At 40.3% G+C, this 17,015-nt stretch overlaps 1 protein-coding gene across 1 annotated transcript in view; it reads left to right on the top strand.

The window, feature by feature from the left end:
- Window positions 1-13,530, top strand: part of ARHGAP21 (Rho GTPase activating protein 21) — a 136,989-nt gene extending 123,459 nt beyond the window's left edge. The window contains 11 exon segments of the mRNA XM_047740098.1: window positions 586-728; window positions 1,517-1,672; window positions 1,774-1,852; window positions 2,510-2,583; window positions 2,660-2,749; window positions 5,565-5,690; window positions 5,880-5,921; window positions 6,241-6,346; window positions 8,266-8,297; window positions 10,998-12,599; window positions 12,601-13,530. Of these exon segments, the coding sequence (XP_047596054.1) occupies window positions 586-728; window positions 1,517-1,672; window positions 1,774-1,852; window positions 2,510-2,583; window positions 2,660-2,749; window positions 5,565-5,690; window positions 5,880-5,921; window positions 6,241-6,346; window positions 8,266-8,297; window positions 10,998-12,599; window positions 12,601-12,669 (2,519 nt within the window). The 3' untranslated portion in view covers window positions 12,670-13,530.
- The last annotated feature ends 3,485 nt before the right edge of the window (window positions 13,531-17,015 follow it).

Here is a 17,015-nt window from a genome sequence, read left to right on the forward strand (position 1 = left end):
CTCTGTCTTTCTCTCTATATAAAAAAATAAAAATAATAAATAAATAAAGGTATTTTATGTTCTTCTGTACCATTTCTGCTGACCTCAGCCCAGTGCGAGCTAGCTCAAAGGTGACCCTGGGCCCCATCTAGTCTAATGGGGTTTTCCCTTAAGGTGAGTCTTTGTCTTGTAATAAAGATGATATGAGGGAAGATATACATCTACATAAAAGGCAGCACGGCTTTAATGCAGGCGATCCAGGCACTGTTACTTTGAGATAAAACCATCATGTTTCCTTATGCTAAAATCTCACTACTGAGATGTCACACTGATCCTGTTGTCTTGACTGTTTTAAAGAAAACCATGGTACAGATTGTAAAAGGGTAGAAAAGCATAACTAATTCCGATTTAATTATATGGGAGGTTAAAAGGAATGCTGTATTAGGAAGAGAATATAATACAATATTTTTGATAAATATAGGATCTGTCATTTATAGTACAGGACTCTGATGTATATAAATCTTGATAAAAGACTCTTAAAGTCATGATTTAAACATGCTTGTTTCCATTTTCTTTTTCTTTTTTTTTTTTGCATAAAATCAAAAGATGATACCAGTCCCCCAAAAGACAAAGGCACATGGAGAAAAGGCATTCCAAGTATTATGAGAAAGACATTTGAAAAAAAGCCCACTGCTACTGGAACATTTGGTGTCAGATTGGATGACTGCCCACCAGCGCATACCAATCGGGTAGGAGACCCCAGCCGCCCGCACTTCCTACGGTCATTAGTTCAGGTGTAGGCCTTCTAGGACCTGGAGTACACAGCCCCTCCGATGACACAGAGTATCTGTTAATCTGATGAGTATCTTCCTCTTCATAGCAGACCCAACTTCCCTAAGCATTGCTGGCGCATAAGGCCATGTTGAGTAATTTCATCTATAATGCTCTTTTTCTAACATATTGACTCTAAGATAGAGTAATGATTCGTCTATTAGGAATGTATCTGAAATGGTAAGAGTTCATTTTCAAATCCTGTGTGTTTCTGCTTCTAGCACCTTAAAAGAAGGATGAGAACAAGAACCTGATTAAGAAAGTATAACACATGTAAATGTGCGAGTGTGCACGCACGTGTCTGTGTGCGCATGTGCGTGTGTATGGCATCTGTGTGAGGATTCGTGTCATGAGTCGCTTGATGTTATTCTCTCCCCTCTTCTCCTTTGGATTTTACTCGCCTTTATTCATGGGTGCTGCTCCCACATTCTCTTCACTTCAGACTTGCCTCATTTCCTCTTTGATGTTTATCTCCCTGTCTTGACCTATTTGTTCTCCTCCCACTGTCCCAGATCTTTCTTGCTGCTTCTGCTCTATTCCCGGTTCTGTAATCAATGTCTCTGTTCTGCATTTTCTCTCTATCAAATAGCAGAGATGTATGTATTTTGTCTCAGATGGAAAGGGCCTCTTAGCTACGATATGTATCTACTAACAAATAGAAACATTTGTGCTGTATTAAATAAAATATTTATTTCTTGTTTTGCAGTATATTCCATTAATAGTTGACATATGTTGCAAATTAGTTGAAGAAAGAGGTCTTGAGTATACAGGTATTTATAGAGTCCCTGGAAATAACGCAGCCATTTCAAGTATGCAAGAAGAACTCAACAAGGGGATGGCTGACATTGACATACAAGATGATGTAAGTGTGTTTATTTCTGTCTGAATACCTGATCTGTGGGTTTTTTCCCCCTTTGATGGTATTGACTACAAAAACGCCATGTTTCTATTTTACCCATCTAGAAATGGCGAGATTTGAATGTGATAAGCAGTTTATTAAAATCCTTCTTCAGAAAACTCCCTGAGCCTCTTTTCACAAATGGTGAGTGAACTCCCGCAAAAGATTCCAGTTGAAACAGTTTAAAATTACATTGTTGGAAAGCCAAAGAATATTGATATTTTGTCAAAGGAAGCAGGAGATTTTGTTCAGTTGTTACTTCTCTGTAAAGCGTAATTTTGGCTATTTTTTGTCACTCAAATTTTTTTTCTTATGGATAAATATCAGCGAAAATGAGAATTTATAATGTTATTTAGGTTCAGTAAAATATAAGTTATCCTGTCTATCCATATTTGCTTGCCAAGTTAAAAATATATTATTACTCACTGTCAAAAGTCTTCAGACACAATAAAGTACAATTAGTAGAAAAACATTTTTTCAGTCAAGCCAAATATTTAACTTATATAAGACACTGTTCTTGATGTTGTGGTTGGGGGATAAAAGAGAGTGGGGACTATAAATACAGGACAGTACTCTCAGAGAACTCACATTTTAGGGAATTTTATTTGATGATAAGGCTTGGAGGGTCATTAAAAATGATAGCTGTTTTGGAGACTTACATTTCAAAGGCCATTTGGGGTCATCCCTACATTTAAGTTTTTGTATTGGGTTTTGAAGCCAAACCTTAAAAGAAATCTCGATCACAACTCACCTAAGCAATTTGAGATAAACTTGTTTTGTTCTTCTTATTGTTGTTGTCAGATAAATATGCTGATTTTATTGAGGCCAATCGTAAAGAAGATCCTCTAGACCGTCTGAAAACGTTAAAAAGACTAGTAGGTATTATTTTATATTTTTGGAGGGCAACTGAAATTCAGCCTCTAAATCCATCATGAAAATAATATGTTTCAGATTCACGACTTGCCCGAACATCATTATGAAACTCTGAAGTTCCTTTCCGCTCATCTGAAAACAGTGGCAGAAAATTCAGAAAAAAATAAGGTGTGTAAAGTACATATTGAAGAAGCGTGCTTTCGGGGCTTTAGTTGAAAAGATACGTGTCATTGCTTCATGTCAATTAAAATCATGGTTATTGAGAGGTCAACAAAACCTCTCAAATACACACTCTTGGCCAGGGAGCCCCTCTAAAGATCACTCTTCAAAGCAAAAGATCCCAAAATATCAATTGTCACCATTTTGAAAAGACATTTCCTTTTCTATTTATCCAGCAAGAAAAATGGAAGTCAAAAATTTTACTTCCTTTTTCATCTGTGCATTTGCTGTACTTTTGTGCAATGCGACAATCAAGTAGTACCAAACAGCATAGAGGGAAGACTGACAGGTTCTTTTTTGTTTTGTTTTGTTCCATTTTAAGCAGAGAGGACCTTCTTCTTTGTTGTTTGTTTAACAGAATCACATCGCCTTTGTCAAACACACCAAAATGTGTTATCCCTTCATATTATCTACTACTCCGTTCATGTTCAGTTTTTCCAGATTGGTTTCAAGAAATGTCTTTTCACCCCTGTTTGTTTAAATCAGTATCTAAAGGTTCACACAGTGTGTTCAGTTGATATGTTATAATCTTAACTTTATATCATTTTATTCCATCCTTCATGGTTGTTGCCTAAACCAGTGATATCTTTAGAGGTTGCAAAACAATGATTTTCTGAATCTTGGGTATTACTTAAAAATATAGAAACAAAGTCATCTTGGCTTGTGGAGAAGAGAAAAAACAGAATACCACAAGCTCAGGAACACTGCTGTCACCTTTTCCCAAAAGGTCCTGCCTGCTGAAGGTCGAGCAAAATGCATTCATTCAGGTCAGTTTAGCATCTGTCATGTTCCAGAAGACAGTTGCTCACAGTTGTAGTAAGTTTGGGGTTTGAGAACAGGATCAAACCCTATTACCTGTGGGACGTTTACAAGCAGTGTTATAATATCCCTTAGGTTCTCAATTTCCTCAACAGTGATAGGACATAAAAGGAAAAAGGAACAAAAGAAAGAACGAACCAGTATCAATTAATGGTACAGTTTCTAGAAGTTCATCCAGAAAATTCTCAGTATAATTGTAGCTGAAATATTTTCTAATTATTTCAGCATTTCCCAAAGTGCATTACATCATTCATCACTTTTGCTGGTTGTCAGCAGTGCAGGGGACATAGCATCTGATGGTCTCATTAGTTTAGAAAGCACCGAATTAAGCAAAATGTAAGTTATGTAATGTTACATAAACAATGTAATGTAATTTTTATGAACAAAAATTCTTTACTGTAGAATTTATTCTGGCTTTACTGTATTAACTAACACTGTGACTACATGTGTGGGACGTCTTTCCAGAAATACAGAATTTGCCTTAGGTAATTAATGACTAAATAAGTGATGAACTACTTATGTTACCAGCTTTAGGTAAGAGCCAGCTAAAACTATATACCCACATAGTAAATACGACTGTATACACATAGATAATAATGTGTGCAATGATTAGTCTACAAAAACTGAAACGAAATCATAGTAGACAAGAACCCAGTAAAAATTTTGCAGAAGACCTTTGAGATGGACTTGATTTTCTGAGCCACTTTTACCAGTGCAGATTTGGGAATGAGAATGCATCCTCCAGCGGGAGAATAAGGAACACGCCTGTGTGCTCAGTTCAAGCCAGCCCTTCCTGCAGTCAGATTTTCTTTCCACTAGGTCAACTTGCTCTGAAAATACTGACTTTGATCACAATTTCTCCTGATATCTCTGTCGTGAGCAGAGTGTAATGATGCATGTGTTATGGTAGATGACATATTTGATGCTGAACAGTTGCTTTGGAACAGGAAATCTGTGCATTTTCTGCTTTCCACCATACCGGAAATGTGTTTGTGTACACGTGTGGGCATGTGCGCGGCTCTCCCAAAACGGGATAGTAGCGTGCTTCCATAAACCAGTTCGACTTTTTGAGTTCTGCAGTGATTTATTTTATTTATCTATTTATTTATTTATTTACTTATTCATTCATCCATTTACCCCCCTGGTAAGTTTTCGGGGTTGGTTAAAGCTATTTGACATTTTAATCAAATCCTGACTTCAAAATATTACACCAGACGCTATAGGATACAACAAAGGAAAACAAAAGATCTATACCTTTGATAATTGTGTAATTAAACAAGGAATACAAAATACCATGGAAATGAATGTCCAAACATAGAAGCATGTTATATTGAGGTGTTCAGGTTGACACAAGGATAAGCAAAGAGCTTTGGAAGTTTTTGTTGAAGTAAAAATTGGTCAAAAAAGAATATTTCTGGACATTGGGTTTTTAAGTGTTAGCACTTTTGATGTACCATGGGGGCAAGTTTGAAAAAGGTAATATGTCTTTGAACATTTTTTTCTAGTTGTTTTTTGGGTTGTTGTTTCTTTTGTTGTTTTGTTTTGTTTCTTTTAGTTTTTGAGGGGAAGAGGGTTGCCCTATTGTTCGTAAGGTTTTTTTCCCTTTGATTTTAATATTTTTGTCAGTTAATGCAGCTCTGGTAATACTAGTTTTGAAGCAGATCAATTGCTTGCAATCAAAGACTTCATGAAAAAAATGAATGCCAGTTAAGCACAGTACATTGTCATTAAAGCAGGAAAAAGACATTAAGTGTAGATTAGCTTATAGAAAGCCTAACTAGGAAGCATTCGTTTTTTTTATACACAATCAGTCTAACCGTTGTTCTTTGAGTTCTTTTTCATCAAAAGAACCTTTCAGAAATAAAATGCCAAACACACAATGGGAATTTAAACCTACTTTCTTAAGAAAAATTCTGATATCTTTCAATAACATCCCTTGTTCCAGATGGAACCAAGAAACCTAGCGATAGTTTTTGGTCCAACTCTTGTGAGAACATCCGAAGACAACATGACCCACATGGTCACTCACATGCCAGACCAGTACAAGATCGTAGAGACACTTATCCAGCACGTAAGTTCAGGCTTCATCTTATCAAAAAAATAATTTTCATGTGAGCAGCTGGTGTTTGGTAGGGCAGAATTTGCTTGTAATTTTTGTTTTCTAAGAAAGCTCCTCCCCCCAGTATTATCCTCCAAAATATAGATATATTATGGGGGTCCTTTAGTTTCTCTTTTCACCTTTTTTTATTTTAAATTTTAGCATGACTGGTTTTTCACAGAAGAAGGTGTGGAAGAACCTCTTGTAAGTATCGTCCGTCAGCCTTCGTACTGACTTTTTTCATTCGGGACACAAGCTCCTGACCCAACAGCATCAACTTCCTGCTTTGTATGCTATTGTCCGCTTTGCGCCCCGGAAGCAGGTCTATAGCTCCTCAGTTTCCGGTCAAGTGAAAATACAAGTATGATGCTTATTTCATAGTTCATTAATGACATGTAAACGATGTAAAAAGTTAAGCACGTGTGCTCCACTCAGTAAATGTGTCTTTTACTAAATGTTGTTTGAATTTTAAAGAAATTATCTTTGAAGAGATGATGAAGAGATCTTTGTTTATTAACCATAGACAACAGTGCAGGAGGAAAACACAGTAGACTCCCAGCCAGTGCCCAACATAGATCATTTACTCACCAACATTGGAAGGACAGGAGTCTCCCCGGGAGATGTATCAGGTAACTCTTGCCTGGGCAGTACCGATCTGGTTAAGGTTAAGCTAAATCCTCGTAACATGAAAGAACGAAATCAATCATAAGTAACAATTCACTATGATTTTTTTCCTTTTCTTCTCTTTTTTTTTTTCCCCCTTTCTACTAATAAAAAACTGAATCTTCCTTTTCTGATTGATCTCAATTATCTTCCAGTGACTCTAATGCCATTGGCAGTGCATGGGATTGTAATGCTTGTCAGAGTGGAAATCTGAGGGAAATGAGCATGCAAACCACTGTTTTGTTCTTTTTTTTTAATTCACAGTTTCCATGTAATAGTCATCACAAGGTAAAACAGATATATGCTGCTGAATATGTGGTTGCTGTGATGGCAGAAAGTGTGATCGAGACTGTACAAGTAGTTCTTATTCTTGAGCTAGACGTTCTGTTTAAAAGCAGCAAGTGAACAATGTCGAACTGCTAATGGGCGCCATTTTCATAAATACAGCATATTATTTGTCGCTGCAGATGTCACAGTAGAAGTCGGACTGATTTGACATTTTCTTCTGTTCTCTCTTGCCGCGCTCATGTGTGGTTAAGTAGCAGTTTTCATAGGCTCTGTTGCGGACGGTTTTCTCCCGCCGAACTGTTGCACTATATCTAGCATGTTATTTTACACGCTGTTCTCCCTTTGTCTCTAGTTCTTGTTTGAGTCCTAAAGGGTTTTTTCAGCACTTACTGACACAGGCATATCTATACTGATGTTGCACAGGCGAAGTGGGAGGAGTCTATCACACGGTAATGTCGCTAGTGGATTCTGTGGTGGCCCTGATGGACAGCTGGAGCTGTAGGAAGAAGGAGGACTGCTGTCCACACTGTAGCTGCCTTGTCTGCAGAAACCCCCGATTCTTGTAAATGCAAACACGGTTGATCTGTGGTGTAAATTTTCTCGTAAAGATTATTGTAAACAGATCAATACTACTTTCTTAAAAGTTTTTCTGCTGTTTCTTGTTATTTCTGAAGCAGACCGAGAGGAGAAATAGCATGGTATGGTCTACCAGTTCTTAAAGTCATAAAGCATTTAGCCATGTGTTCAAAGGGGCGTGGCATGGGGCTCAGCTCATTAACCTTGAAAATCAATTTCCCTCGACTTGAAAGACAAAATTTCCCAATTGGTCTTCTCCTGACTAGTGCTAGCCCCTTCCTACCCTCTTTATACTTGTATAATCTGAGTTTTTGCCAGACAGTGAAAATTATGGTCTCCATTTTTCCATTTCCATAATAGCATTTGTGATAGATAACTATGAAACTGGTAGCAATTTAACCAAACTAGTCACAAGGATCCCTGACTGCACAGATGTGAAACTGGGGTCTGAAGCCCAAAGATCAGCATTATTGAAAAACCAAAGTGACCTGGAAGCAGGGTTTCCTAATGCATCCAGATGCATGCAAATATATGCTTACAAAATATGAGTTTGACAGTCTGACAAAAATCAACGTAAACGCACCGAGTATGAGTGTCTCGATTTGTAGCTAGGACAGCCAACCATCTTGAAAGTTCTACATTGTGTATCAGTTTCACATACAGGATGTGGCACATAGTACAATTCTTAAAAAGGTCTTCCAGCTTCTTTACTGCTAGATTTAATAATTAGAAATCTTGATAAACACTAGTGTTTCTGTTTTTGTTTAGTACAGGGCTCCTTTGCCATTCCTCTCATTGAGCTGATTCTGCCTACAATTCACAGCATCCTTTCATGGCGGTGGCTTTCTGTGGTGCAGCTTGCATCTTTGTGAGCTCTGACTATCCACTGTGTTCTCTTGTTTTGTTTGAGTTTTGCTTTCTCATTTTGTTCTGTGCCTGTCTTTTCCATAAGTTTTGCATTGTTTGTTGAAAGCAGCAAAGATTGACTGATACTGACCATGTTTTGTTTAACTTCTCACAGATTCAGCTACTAGTGACTCAACAAAATCTAAGGTAAATGGTTCCATACAATTCTGAGCTACCTGGCAGTGGGGGAGTTTCCTTCTGGCTGATTGTTAGGACTAGGCTACAAGCGCATCCCTCTCTGTGTCAGATGACACAGACCGACAGAGTCTTTGAGAGGGAAAAATGAGTTCGTAGACTGTGGTAGAACAAGGGATTGTGCGTCGGAATGTTGGGTTTCTCTCGGCATAGTTTAGCCTAATACAGAGGAGTAGACCCCTGTTTCTTAAATTCTTAAATCTGAACATTTTCTAACGTACACAAAAGCAGAGACGATGGTATAATGAATCCCCATGCAATCATTATCCATTCTCAATAGTTAACATGTGGGTGGCCATCTGGTTCCATGTACATTTCACTCCCACTTCCCTCCCCCTAGACTACCTTGAAGGTAAGCCCAAGCATCACGTTTCACCTGTAAATATTTCAGTAGTAATACAGTTTTCGTTATCATTACACATTCTTACGAAAAATATATTCTTGCCTGCCTTTCAGAAAAATCAGTATTTTTACATAATTTGTATTCTGTTGACACCACCAATTACAAATTTTGAGTAGCTCTGGGAAGTTCTTAGTCTTAGAAGGGTTTTTATTAATCCAGTTTATCCAAACTTTGATCTGCTAAGACAGTAGCAGCTAGAATTGTCAATAGATTTCTTACAACGTCATTCTATTTGGAAGTGAGACATATATATCATGTTTAAATACCATAGTGAAGTTGTCTGTGATTAAATTATAATTCTTGCAGGAGATTTTACAAAGTGTCCCAGTCATGTCATTCATTATCACTCACCCTGTATTTTTTACTGGGCTTTTGCCCCAACTTTTTATTTTGAGAAGTTTTAAACCTAGAGAAAAGTTACAAGGATAATAGCACCCAAACCTTTTGCCTTAGATTGTTAATTTGGTCCATCTTGATATATATCATTTGAGGGGGGGAGGTGACCATTTGAGAATTACTTACAGACATGAAAACACTTTACCCTAAATGCTTCAGCATGCACATTCTGAGAACGGGGCGTTCTCTATAATCACAGGGTAATTCTCATACCCAGGTAATTAACATGAGTACACAACATTACTATTTCTAATGGAGTCTTTACACAAATTTCTCCAATTGTCCCAAGTCCCAATAATGTAAATGTAGATTGTTTTTTATTTTCCTGTACAGGATGAAATTAAGGATCATCCCCTGCATTTTATTGTCTTTTTTTTTTTTTTTTTTTTTTTTTTTAGGGATGCTTTTAATTTGGGACTGTTTCCTTTTTTTTTTCCCCCCAAAGATAAGATTCCAGATTTAGATTTAGATTTGGATTGAGATTTGAGACCTGTTTGAAATTTCCTCCTTCCCTCTTATTAGATGTGTATTTCTTTTTTTTTTTTTTAAGATTTTATTTATTTATTTGACAGAGAGAGATCACAAGCAGGCAGAGAGGCAGGCAGAGAGAGAGGAGGAAGCAGGCTCCCTGCTGAGCAGAGAGCCTGATGCAGGGCTCGATCCCAGGACCCTGAGATCATGACCCGAGCTGAAGGCAGCGGCTTAACCCACTGAGCCACCCAGGCGCCCCTAGATGTGTATTTCTTAACATGTCTTAGTTTCTCTCTTTAGCGGAAGCTGTTAAAATGTGGATAACCAACTAAGCAGTGTACTGGATAATCAGGGAATCCTTTCTTACTTGTAGAAACAAAGTTCTGTTAATCTGCAGTTTCATTCTGGTGAATCCTTTTTAGTACAGCAGCCTAAGTTTTTACTTTTTCAAGACTTCAGTATAGTAGTTTTAGTTTGTCTGGGATGTTTACGACCGTAGAGAAGTCAACTCTCTGCTTCTCTTACTCAGCGTACTCCCTGCCTTCCTGCTCGTCTTACATGGTCTCTGGTTAACCAGCAAGTGTTACTGACTCCCCCCACCATTCACTTAGCCAGTAGGCCTCCCGAGCAAACTGATGAAATAGTCGTCATCAAGGGCCTATCACGCGCAGCTACCGAAGCCAGTAGCCTGCACTACAACTTTATCAGGGATAGTGCTTCCATGGTAAGGATTTAAGATCCTCAGTTGACCTTACGTTCTTTGAATTTTCTGATTTTGTTGTTACCTTGAGATAAATGAGACATTACCAGCCTGATTTGCCCAAGGCAAGTCTGAAGATCGAGTCTGGCTGAACTGATGGAAGACCAGAGAGTTCCCTTAGTGAGTTTACCCCATACAGTGTGTGTCATACGGTGTCTGTAATTAGGAAGGGGAAGTCAGTCATAGAGTTGTAGTAACTTATGTCAGGACATTATACTCAGCTGTGCCAGGATATTAACTCTTCAACCTGTGTTCCAGATTAAGGAACCTGAAGAATGTGGGGCCCCCAGGAGCAGGGGAAGTCAGGAGATGCAGGGAAATGAACGAGAATAGGAGCGCTAGACAGCTCTAAGCACAAAACACGTCTCTGAAAGGAGGATGTGTGTGGGGCGTGACACAGCCGTAAATACCACCAGTTGCGAAGAAACCGCCCTAGTTGAATAGAAGGAACAATCTACCTCATGAGCAGGTTCCAGGGAGGTATAAAAAAAAACTACGTTCTGTCCGTGCTTCCGGAGCTTTAATAGAGTTAATGCAGTAAGAAACGTTTGGGGGAAACTTTTTCAGAAGAGGAACTCAGCGGTGTGCCTGTGTTCAGTCTCATTTCTCTGATTTCTCGCAGGGTTCTTGGGGATCTGGCAAAGATCAGTATAGCAGGGAGCTGCTGGTGTCCTCCATCTTCGCAGCCGCCAGTCGCAAGAGGAAAAAGCCCAAAGAAAAGGCCCAACCCAGCAGCTCAGAAGACGAACTGGACAATGTATTTTTTAAGAAAGATAACACAGAACAGAGTCACAATGACATTAAAGAAGAATCCAAAAAAGAGAGTGAGACATTGTGCAGAAAACAAAGGATCGCCATTTCCAAAGAAAACACGGCTAAGAAGGACCCCGGGGCCCCAAAAGACGAAAAGACGCCGCCCCGAAAGCAGAGCGCCGCGTCGGAGGAGCCCTCCCCGCCGCACAGCGCCAAACCCCCGAAGTCGCCGGCGCCGAGCTGCCGCTTCCCGGGGCCGAGAGAGAGCCCCCGGCCACCCGGCGCCCCCAGGTCCTGCCACTTGGAAGAGCCGGGCTCGGACTCCGGCTCGCAGGCGTCCCCGGCCGGGCTCTCCGCGGGGAAGTGCGGCAGCCCGGGCGCGAGGCACCGCGGCTTTCAGGCCGCCCCGGGCGCCCTCGCGTCGGACTGCCCCGGCGCGCACCCCGCCGGCCTGGACGGCAGCCGGCTCAGCCCCGACGTGCGCTCGGTGGCCGAGAGCCGGGGCGACGAGGCGGACGACGAGCGCAGCGAGCGCGTGAGCGAGGGCCGCCCGGTGGAGACAGACAGCGAGACGGACTTCCCCGTGTTCCCGGGCGCGCTGGCGTCCGAGCGGCTGCTGCGGGGCGCGCTGCAGGACGCCGGCAAGGCGGGCCGCCGCAACTCGGAGGGCAGCGAGCTCAGCGGCACCGAGGGGAGCCTGACGCCCAGCCTGGACAGCCGGAGGCCGCTCTTCAGCTCCCACAAGCTTATCGAGTGCGACACCCTGTCCAGGAGGAAGTCGGCCCGCTTCAAGTCCGACAGCGGCGGCCTGGGGGACTCCAGGGGCGACCGGGACAGCCCGGCCATCAGCAGGGTGTTCGACGTCATGAAGAAAGGCAAGTCCACGGGGAGCCTGCTGCCGCCCACCAGGAGCGAGTCGGAGAAGCAGGAGCCCACCTGGAAGACGAAAATCGCGGACCGGTTAAAACTCAGGCCCCGGGCGCCGGCCGACGACATGTTCGGCGTGGGAAGCCAGAAAGCCGGCGCCGAGGCCGCCAAGCGCAAGAACATCAAGCGGCGGCACACGCTCGGGGGCCACCGCGACGCGGCCGAGCTCAGCGTGCTCAGCTTCTGGAAGGCGCACGAGCAGGCGGCGGACAAGGACGCCGAGCTCTCCGCGGTCCACCGGCTGAAGCCCAAGTGCTCCGCCCAGGACCTGTCCATCTCCGACTGGCTGGCCCGGGAGCGCCTGCGCACCAGCGCCTCCGACCTCAGCGGGGCGGACGCGGGGGACCCGGCGCCCGACGGCGGTGCCCGCGCAGTTGACGGGGCCGCGCCCGATGCGCCTCAGAGTTCGCAGCCCGCCGCGGGCGCTTCTCCGGGTCCCTCGGCTCCGGCCCCCAGGCCCCTTCTTTCCAGACCGCCACGGTCACCCGACCAGATCAACGGAGAAAGCTTCCAGAACATGAGCCAAAATGCTAGTTCGGCAGCATTATAATGCCCAGCCTCAGAAACTGGCCGAAACCCCAGGCAGTGGAGCACAGTCTCATCCCTGTCTTTGATCTGGGGCATGTCCACTATAGCAACTGAAAAGCTACTGTTACACGTTCCAGTAACTCTGTAAATATTTTCTTGTACCAGAATTGTTATTATGCAGCCTTCATTTGGGCTGGTTTCATCATTTTGCACTGTGGAATAACTTTACAGTGCATTACTACAGCCAGAAGAACATATATATGTGTGTGTGTGTGTGTGTGTGTGTGTGTGTACATATATATATATATATATATATATATATATATATATACACACATTTTACAAATGTTGGACAGTTGTATACAAATGAGCAAGGTATTTGTTGCAACTTACTACACAGTGTATACCCGAGATTACTGAAGCAAACAGCTGGCATTTGTGTGCAGCAAATTTGTTCTTTTGGTTTCATCACTAACAAAAGTGCCTCATCATAAAAATCCATTTGGTTATTAGGGTGCCATATTGTTAAAATTAGATAACTTACGTTGAATAAATAAATGCATTTTATTGGTAACAAATTTCATGACATTTACCAGTTTTAACACAGGTGGATACAGAACTAGCATTCTCTCGTCATTCCAGGTGGATCTCTGAGTTTTATATTCAAACTTTTAATACAGTTTTTGAGTTTTGTGTGACTTGAATTTTTAATCTTTCTGTAAAATACGTAACTTAAATGAACATATTATATGTGTATCTTTTCTTCAGATACCAGATTTGATATAAATGTTGTAACATAGATGTGTAGATAGTGACCTGGATGGAACTGGCTTCTTTATCGAGAAGAATATAATTCTGCATGAGGACTTTAATGAATCCAAACCTGTGTCATGCCTGTGTGCATACCCAATTAAACACTGGAAATAAAAATTGTTTTGGTGAACTTGGCATGTCTTGAAACTCACTATAGTGTATTTTTAAATGTTACCCATTTATAACTGCCTTAATTGGTCCTGATTTAAAAAATATATATATTACCTACTCCGGGGGCACCTGGGTGGCTCAGTGTGTCAAGCATCAGACTCTTGATCTTGGCTCTAGTCTTGACCTCTTGGTTGTGAGTTTGAGCCCGGAGCTGGGCTCCAGGATGGGCATGGAACCTACTTAAAAAAAAAAAAAAAAAAAAAAAAAATTACCTACTCTCTTTCTATATTCTACTTCTTTTTTTTTTTCCTTTTCTTTTTTTTTTCCTTTTTTTTTTTTTTTTTTTTTTTTGCTGTGGCTGGGTAGGGATCTCTTACAAATGTTTACACTGGCCTGACCTCACTTCTGTACACAAATAATATTTAACTTTTCTAGCTAAAGTAATATGTGTTGTTTACTTTTTGTCGGTGATAATGAGTGAAAAGAACATGCATTTGGGAATCAGACCAACTCTACACTTCCCAGATACGTAAACCTGGACAAATTATTTAACTTCTCTGAATTTATTCCTTCATATAAAAATGATAATAGTATCTATTGTCTATCTATCTATTGGATTTAAATGAGATACAGTGCCTGCCACACTTGACTTGCAAAATATGTCAAACCTATTCTAAAAAACTAACGGGTACTTAAAATCGCAGAAGGGTAAGACTGGAAGGGCCTTAAAAATCATCAAATCTAGTGGTTTTCAACCCTGCCAGACCCAATATTCTCATTCTGTAAAGAATAGTTTTTAATTTCTCCTTTACTATTCTGAAGTGAAATTCACATGTAATCTACCTGTATAACAAATCTACATATATATTTTTAATTTTATTCAATAGTATGGGATGTCCCTGATTTTCTTATTATTATAGAAAAGAAAAGGAAAGTGATTTATAATAAAGGAATAAACATTTCAGTATGTGAAGTAGTCAGATATTTGCACCAATATACAGTCACTAACAGTGTAGTAACTTCATGTCTCATGAATAATTTTGCTATCGATGATGCGATTTTCTTAAATGATGGTAATGTTCTGAACAAAATAAAAATACACTCTTTCCAAGTTTGCATAATAGGCGCATTACTGGAAAAAACGTATTTTTTAAGATCATCAAAAATACTTTTTATATGTAAAAAAGAAGTTAGGCTCAAATAATTATATTTTATTCATTTCTGCTCTTATATTTATTAGCTTCAATTTTCTTTGGAACCTCAGACATATCCTAGCTCATTGATTTCCAGGTTTTTGTTTGTTTTTTGATATTTGCTTTTTAAAAGACTATTTGTTTTATTTTCATTTATTTCAGAACATTTTCTAACTTCTGTTGCGATTTTTTTTAACCTGTGTGTTATTTATATGTATATTGCTTAATGTCTAAACATTTGGAAGCTTTCTACTTTATCTTTAAAAAAATTATTTCTAGTATAATTCACATGATTATTAAACATACTCTGGTAGTTTTAAGCTGTTTGAAACTAATGGAGACATCCATTATGTAAACCAGCATATGGCCAATTTTTATTCAATGTTCCATGCCCATATACTTGATGTTCCATGTCATATACTTGAAAAGAATATGTACTCTGAGACTGGCTGCTTTATCATGTTGACTGGGTCAGGTTTCTTAATCGTGTTTTTTAGATCTTTTATATCCTTATTGATTTTTTACTCGGCTCTCAGCATTTCCTGAGAGGTGATAAAGCCTTATGTTACAATTACAGAGTTATATGTCCCTTATTCGTCAATTTTTTCCTTATACATTTTGAAGCTAGTTTACTAGGTGGACATAAATTTAGAATTATTTTATCTTCATGGTGAATTGACCCTTTTCTCATTATGCAATGCCCTTCATTATCTCTACCGAAGCTGCTTGTGTTAAAGTTTAATTTTATATGAAATTGTTGTGACTGTACCAGTTACTTTTGGTTAGTGTTTGCCCAGTAAATCTCTCTCATCCTTTTGCTTTCAACCCTTTTGTGTTTATATTCAGTTTTTCTCTCTTACAGCAGCATATAGTTTTTTTTTAAATGTAGTCTGATAATCTTTGTCTTTTAACTGAAATATGTAATCCAGTTACTTTTAATGAAATTCCTGATATGTTTGGATTCGTAGCTGCATCTTACTGTTTGTTTTCTACTTGTCTCACAAGTTTTATGTGCCCTTTTATCTTGTTTCTTGCCTCTTTTGAATTAATCAAATATTTTTATTATACCCTTTTCCTCTTCTATTAGCAGGTTACTTATTTATTCTTTTACTATTCTTTTAGAGACGTTCTTCACCTAATAGAACCTAATTTAAATTAAACATTTAGTGCTTTCCACATACCGCTTATTATAGTAAATTATAGATATCCCCATACCTTGTAAGACATTATTACTTCATACGCTTGAATATTCATCTGCATTTACCAACAATGACCATTTTTTTTCCCCAACAATAACCATTTTTACCGCTCTTCATTCTTTGCTGTATTTCCATGTTTTTTTTTATTTTTTTTATTTTTTTTTTTAAAGATTTTATTTATTTATTTGACAGAGAGATCACAAGTAGGCAGAGAGGCAGGCAGAGAGAGAGGAGGAAGCAGGCTCCCTGCCGAGCAGAGAGCCCGATGCGGGGCTCGATCCCAGGACTCTGAGATCATGACCTGAGCCGAAGGCAGCGGCTTAACCCACTGAGCCACCCAGGCGCCCCGTATTTCCATGTTTTTATTTGCCGTCTTTCTCGTCCTTCCTGAAGAGCTCTAATTATTATCCGGATCTGCTAGTGTCGTTTCTCTGCTTAAGTGTGTTTGGAAATGTCTTTATTTTGCATCCTTTTTCCAAAGGATGTGCTTACTGCCTAGAGAGTGCTGGAATTTTCTTTCAGCGCTTTAAAGATGTTCTGTTTTTGTCTGGTTTCTATCGTTACTGATTGTTACTGTTGAGAAGGGAGCTGTAAGTCTTCCTGGTGCTTCGAAGGTAATTGTCTGGGTCGCCCTGCGTTTGCAGGTGGGTGGAGCTGATAAGGCAGGCTTGTAGTCTCCGTGAGACTGGGTAAATCTGGCTCTGTCCCTCTCCTAAGGTGTCACTTTTCAGATATCTCAGTGTTCAGGGATTTGCTGTGGCCCCTCCTCCTGGGCATATCCTGACCCCCACTGTGTCGCTTGTCACCTCAGCCTCTGAGACTGTACCAGACACACCAATCTGTTTCCTAACTGGCCTTCGGCCCTGAATGGTTGAAGTACTGGCAGATGCTTTAAAAGTAAAACCACCAAGTATGGGGTTCTCCCCTCTAGGATTCACTTTGCTCGGGGATTTTGTTTCCCCAAGTCTTAGCCCAGACTCAGCATCCCACACCCCTGGGCATCTTTTTACTTAATTACTTTGCCACTCCCAGCCCAGCCCAGGGAAATGGAGGAAAACCAGCTTCTGAGTAGCCCCAAGCCTGTCCCCCCAAGCCTGGCTTTCATTTTCGCTCCCT

Source organism: Lutra lutra, chromosome 8, assembly GCF_902655055.1.
Source record: "Lutra lutra chromosome 8, mLutLut1.2, whole genome shotgun sequence".
In the NCBI taxonomy this organism is placed as follows: domain Eukaryota; kingdom Metazoa; phylum Chordata; class Mammalia; order Carnivora; family Mustelidae; genus Lutra; species Lutra lutra.